Raw genomic sequence first — 6,274 nt, forward strand, 5'->3', positions numbered from 1 at the left:
ATAGAAACACAGCAAAAAGAAAAGCATGACAACCCCAAAAACAAAGAACTTTGATTGTGTAATCTGGATGCAGCATTTGTTTTCGGGGATTGTGTGTTTTGTCTGTGTGTTTCATAAAGTTGCAGTTTGTTTGCCCACGGTAGTATTTCATATTTAAAGCCACACTGTGAGTGTTTTCACATCATGGGTCTTTGGGATATTACAACCAAACTTTGAATCAACAACGGCAAATCTGTTTTCTATCCTTCCTCTGGCCCGCTGCTGTGGATCTTATTGCAGAGAGTTCACAGTAACAAATTCTGTTTCTAATTTAATGAGTTTTGGAGAATCAATGAAATCTTCACCTCAACATCACTGTGGATTCAATTGAAAGCAGATGTATTGCTGAAGTCACACTTTTCTGTAAATGTTGTGCCATATTGAGTGGAGATAATAATTCACAGCACATAGGTGTTTTCTTATCAACCTATTCACTTATACTATGAGTAATGGTATTAATGTAATTGCATGACAATTATCTTTCTGAGTTATACATCCGTTTTTCCATTCTGCGGGCATGACGCACGGAGTGTTGCACAATGTGTACGAGCAATGTGGGGTAAGTTAGACTTGCAGGCTTGTTCTGCGGAAGCGTCTCAAGGGGGGCCGCTCCGCTCCCTCCCTCACCACATGCTTGTTGGACGGAACTGCAGCTATTCCTGCCAAGACCCAGCTGGAGACCATTTCCACATGGTCACAAAACTTCAGGGGAAAAGAAACTAAAAGTAGATGTTTGAACATGGAGCACAGCCTCAGAAGATAATAAAGGACAGCAGTGTTTAGAGTCCGCTGGGATGAAGACAAGGAACAAAGTCACTGTTGAAGCGGGAGTCGTGTCTTTCTCACCATTGTTTTATTTAATATTGAACAAAATGTTTTTTAAAGACACAAACTAGAACTGAAACTTCTGTACAGCACAGTACTGCACATTTGCACAGTGCAGGGATCATGAAGGTGCATTATTGCTTCATTCATCTCATCTCCAGGGCTAGCCCAAGATGAAAAAATGCCTTGATCAAAACAAATTAACAAAAGAGACAAATTGAAATACAATACACATTGTTATAGGTATTACAGCATGGAAAAGTCTGGTCATAATAAAAAAAAATATTTACAATTTTTTTTCCTTTTGACATAAAAAGGATTTACCTAACATGTGATTCCACCTTTTGGTAGTCATTTCTAGATCTGCCTTCGTTGTTGGTCTCTCAGTAGCATTTGAAGACAAAGCATTTGTGAATAATAAAAGAAAGATCCAGATCCCAAAGAGACATTTTTGGGATCTCCACACAACTTTTCTTTATTTCATTTTTTTTTTTTTAGGTATTTTCGGCATTTTTAGTCCTTTATTTTCACAGGACAGATGAAAGGGGAGAAATAGGGGAATGACATGCAGCCAAGGGCTGATGTTGAGAAGTTAACCTCTATGAATGCGCACCTGCTCTACCAACTGAGTTAACCCGGGCACCTCCACCCAACTTTTATCATGTCATTTTACATCTTCCATATTTGGGCCCTCAGATGAGTCTCATATAAAAAATCAGGGAGTGTATCCTTAAATATATTGAAATCGTCGGGACCCAAAACCCAAAGTGAGTTATCAATTTCCGTTTTTTGGGGCCCCCTGGTGGCTGAGGGCCTCTACGCAACCACTTAGTTTGCTCACACCTCCGGCTGCTCATTTGTCTGCCCTTGATATTTTTCCCTTTTCATCTTTTGTTTCATATGCAACATATGAAACAAAAAATTTAGCACTTCAAAGGAAATATATATTACTTTTGGAAAGTGGCTTTACTCAACTACTTCTTACACATAAATTAATCACACAACATGGAGCTGATGTCAAAGCATGCATGCTGCAGGGGTAACTGAGTACATCCAGTGGTGGAGGTTATCAGTTCCCCCCATTAATCCTTCTTTTGGCTCAAACCAGGCCTGCAAACAGGGATTGTGCAACCAACAAGTCCAACAGGTTGTGGTTAAAACGTAGTGATGAGTCGCAGTTTCGTTGGTCAGTTAAAGTAAGTGATATATCTGAGAGTTCAACTGGAACCCAGGGTGCGTAGGTAGATGAAGGCGTAACCCCAGGGCATGTGTGTACCGTCCAGCGGCGGTGCCCCCTGAGGGGTCCATGGAGAGGGTAGGGAGCCGGCTGGGAGAGCTCTCTAATGAAGTCCACATACTTCTCCATGGTGTGTGTGGAACAATCCTGGTCTTCGTCCTCTGCGTTGCTCTCCTGCATCTCACTGATGGTGGGAAGTCTGTCCACCGTGGAGAGGAGGCACCTGGGCTTCATCCTGCAGAGAAATGCATGTCCTTTAATGTTGCTATTGTCACACAGTGATGTGAACATTAAAGGTGATTCTATCTTTTTTATCAAAAAGGATTTCCTGAACTCCTGTGAGCCATTCCCTCATTGAGACTATAGAACCAATCACAATGCTTGTTGACAATAACTTCTGGCTAAAAAACTCCTGCTTCACATACAGACAAATTAACAGCTGAACATGCCATGTTTAATCCTGTTACATGTCAACACTTTCACTAACGTTAAGTTGGAGCCCTTATTTACCTGTTGGGCCTCAGACTAAAGAAAATGACACCACCAAAACTAGCAGTCAGTCCGACCGGTGGTGGGACGTTGCTGTTCCTAACCCTAGATCTGGTTTATCAAAGACGCTAGCAAAGCAACACAGGACAGAAGAAAAAAAACAGCAGAGATGGCAGATAGGTCGGCTGAACAACTAAAAATGACAAGCGAAATAAAGCAGTTTGCCATTTACCATATCTCTGCTATAGCAGTAATGGCAGAGTCAAATGGATTTAATCAGTGGGAAGAACCTGAAAGGGCAATTGTCAAAATTTGAGACGGAGTAGTTTGCAACGTAAAGATCCTCCCAAATACTGACAAGTAGTTGGAATATCTTTTTATGGCGGTGGCATTCATTCCCAACCCCACACCCTGCCGCCAGCCTCCCATCAAAAGAATGTCTCTTTTCAAAAGTGTTATTATTTGAAGATTTTTAGTCAGCTTTTTGATTATTTACTGTGATTAATATAAATCTAAATGGACTAGTTCTTTCAAGGAAAATGCATCTAAAAAAATCAACAGCTGCTAAAGTAATTTCCTAAAAACGTTGTAGGGAAGACTGGGGATAGTCTGCATCTTTGAGACCTTTTAAACCAGTGGGTTCAAAACGGGAGACAAACTAGTTCCATGTGTCTGCTATTAAATGGTGCAGCTGTTGACAAAATGTGTCAGTTACAGGAAGCTGCATCTTCACATGTGTAATAAGGACTAAACACTGTTTAAGGTAAATCAGGTGATTCCAAACTTGTTCCTGATTGGGGAAATTGGACGTGTTACAACCTGACTGTCTACCCTATCTATGTTTTTTCTACTTGTAATGTTTTACTTTCCAGAAACCTTCTTAATAGGATATTAACAAAGACCTGACAAATAAAGCATTGCAATTTGTTTCTCCCAAAATGAGGAGCTAAATGGGTTTTCAGAGCCCTCTTCATGTTGTCAGGGACATTTTGGCACACAAACAGTATCCTGGTTGAGAATAATTGAATCTAAAAACATTATAATTACCCTCAGAGTTGTGCAATGTGAACTAGAGCTGCAACTTATTATCATTTTCATCTGTTGGTTATTTTCTTGATTAATAGATTAGTTGTTGGATCTATAAAATGTCAGAAAATTGTGAATAATATCGCTCAGTGTTTCCCAACGCCCAAGACGGCGTCCTCAAATGTCTTGTTTTTTCCATAACTCAAAGATATTTAATCTACTGTCACAGAGGAGTGAAGAAATTAGAATATACTTACATTTAAGAAGCTAGAATCAGAGAATTTTTACTTTAATAAAAATAACTCAAACCCATTCATCAATCATCAAAATATCAGTCCTCTAATTTATTAGTTGATTAATTGTTGTAGCTCTGACATAAACTCAACCTTAGGTTGTTAAAAACCCAAAATTCCAAAAATAAATACGTAAATACAAAGAACTTGACCTCTATGGAGTCAAACAGTGTCCTCTTTAAGAGTATAAAAAAAATAAAAATGTGTAAATTTTTTTACAAATGTCCATCCAAACACAGTCTTACCTAGAAGTGTCTCTGTGATTCTTCCTGATGACAGTTAGTCTGGTGACAGCAATTCTTTCTCTGTGTCTTTCTACCTTTTTCTGCCACAGCTCCCTTGCTCCCTTGTTCTCCTCTCTATCACCCAGCAGTCTGTAGATGTCAACTGGGCTTTCGCTAAGGCTCTCAGCATGTACAGAACGGGTTACGGAGGTGTAAAGCAGCAAGCGCTGTCGGATGATAAGCCGAGCCAGGGAAGCTTTCATAATGCATTAGCCTGACTTGGCCAACACATCAGAGCCAATTATAGCCATCAGAGCCCAGTCAGGCTGCAATGGTGGATGTGGGTTGGGATGTGTTGTACAACATGAGGGGAACAGAGTGGTCAAGGGGTTCCGAGCTAATCAATGGGTGGGTTATCGATGGGGAAATGTCATTATCTCCCATCCAGACAGCTCTGGCTGCAAAAGCTACAGCTGGAACTAGAATTGGAACTGGAATTAGTTTAATTTAGAAAACGATTGTGGTTTGGGTTCAAATCAGATGCTACTTTACATCTCGTTACGCACGTGATGCGGAACTTGACCCGGCTCTGCTTGTTCTGTAAAGTTTTTTGTTTTCAAACAGGACTTGATCCGCAGTCTGTGTTTGTTTGACCCATCCCCCACCCCAACTTGCCTGCTCTTATACTTTGTTACCTTACTTCTAGTCTATACCCTTGAATGTCTACTTCTGGGATTGCTCGAGGCAGAAAGAAATTGTGCCGGATGCATCACAGATGTCCGTTCACTGTTGGCGTTCTAACCTCTGGTGGATTTCTGAGGACTATGGTTAACTGCCGCTCAGATCTCTGCGGGGTAAATCCAGACAGCTAGCTAGACTATCTGTCCAATCTGAGTTTTCTCTCACATGGCAAGTTCCTTCCCAAGGCTATTTTAGAGGGGCTTTGTTGTGGAGTTTAGCATCGCCCATGACAATTGTGATTGGTTTAAAGAAATACCAATAAAGCAGAGCATCATATCTTCCCATCCTGGAAATGTAAATGTGCTGTATTTATATAGCGCTTTTCTAGTCTTAACGACTACTCAAAGCGCTTTTTACATCATACAGGAAACATTCAACATTCACACACATTCATACACTGTGGCCGAGGCTGCCGTACAAGGTGCCACCTGATCATCAGATAAACACACGCACACATTCACACAAAGTCACTCTTGTTTTTAAATCATTGATGTGTTTTACTGACCAAAATGCATCAACTACACACCACTCTTTCTCAGGGTGAGACAGATGGTGAGTATTAGAAAGAAAGAAAGAAAGACCTTATAAAAATAAACATACACACACACACACACACACACACACAAATATGAGACTGCCCTCCCTCAGTGCAATGCAGAACAAAGGTCATAAAGGTTACCTATTTCAAATCAGCCCCCATGGGTGGGCCTGGATTGTATTAGCATTAGCTTCTTGTCAACCAGCACCTTTACAGTATGCACCAAAGCACTTTTCCTATTTGTTCCCCCTACAGGTTGGGGGCAGTGTTTTCCATTACTGTTACCAATACCATTATTCTTGTGTCTCATTCAAAAGAGTTAATGAACCACTGAAATGATTTTGGAAACATTATTTAAAGGTACAAAAGAATCTTTGGTGTTGGATTGATCGGTGTTGAAATCAATATATTTCAATGAATAAGGCCTCTGTTGTTTAACTGTGCTGCAAAGTGGGATGTAATAAATGACAAAACAATGGCGTGTGGCAGAAAAAAAGTTCTATTACGTTTACTGAAATCCCCCTAATCAGTCCTAATGTTTAAATATACTCAGTAGCATTTTCTTTTATTGTGAATTTCTGAATGGGCGGGCCAGCTGTCAATGTGGGCAGGCCCAGCCCACTAATCAGAAACACGCTCACATAAGTCTTTTGATCAAGCAGCAATTACGATATATATTTATGTTTCTAGTGGCAGCGCCCACTAGTGGGCACAGCAGTTATGACCGGAGCTGAGAAGGAAGTAAGGTGATGACGTATCGTAACGGCTGCGGATCAGGTCTGGATTTGTCGGTACACGATCCGTCCTGCCTACACGATCCGTTCTGCGCATGCGCAAGATGTTCACGCATGCGCAGATGATA

At 40.8% G+C, this 6,274-nt stretch overlaps 1 protein-coding gene across 1 annotated transcript; it reads right to left on the minus strand.

Moving 5' to 3' along the window:
- Nucleotides 1-873: 873 nt before the first annotated feature.
- On the minus strand, nt 874-4,436 carry si:ch73-6k14.2. The gene is made up of 2 exons (XM_034893825.1): nt 4,155-4,436; nt 874-2,336 (listed from the first exon to the last, which is right to left on the minus strand). Exons 1-2 carry the CDS (start codon nt 4,394-4,396, stop codon nt 1,964-1,966), a joined length of 615 nt encoding a protein of 204 aa, XP_034749716.1. The 5' UTR covers nt 4,397-4,436; the 3' UTR covers nt 874-1,963.
- Between the last annotated feature and the right edge of the window lie 1,838 nt (nt 4,437-6,274).

The sequence above is a fragment of the Etheostoma cragini genome, chromosome 2 (genome assembly GCF_013103735.1).
Source record: "Etheostoma cragini isolate CJK2018 chromosome 2, CSU_Ecrag_1.0, whole genome shotgun sequence".
NCBI classification, from domain to species: Eukaryota; Metazoa; Chordata; class Actinopteri; order Perciformes; family Percidae; genus Etheostoma; species Etheostoma cragini.

Bases quoted from the DNA above. Each gene is read 5' to 3' on its own strand.
- si:ch73-6k14.2 (XM_034893825.1), bottom strand. From the start codon at position 4,396: ATGAAAGCTTCCCTGGCTCGGCTTATCATCCGACAGCGCTTGCTGCTT. The intron at 2,337-4,154 runs GTAAGACTGTGT...ATTTCTCTGCAG, and splicing joins AATCACAGAGACACTTCTAG to GATGAAGCCCAGGTGCCTCC.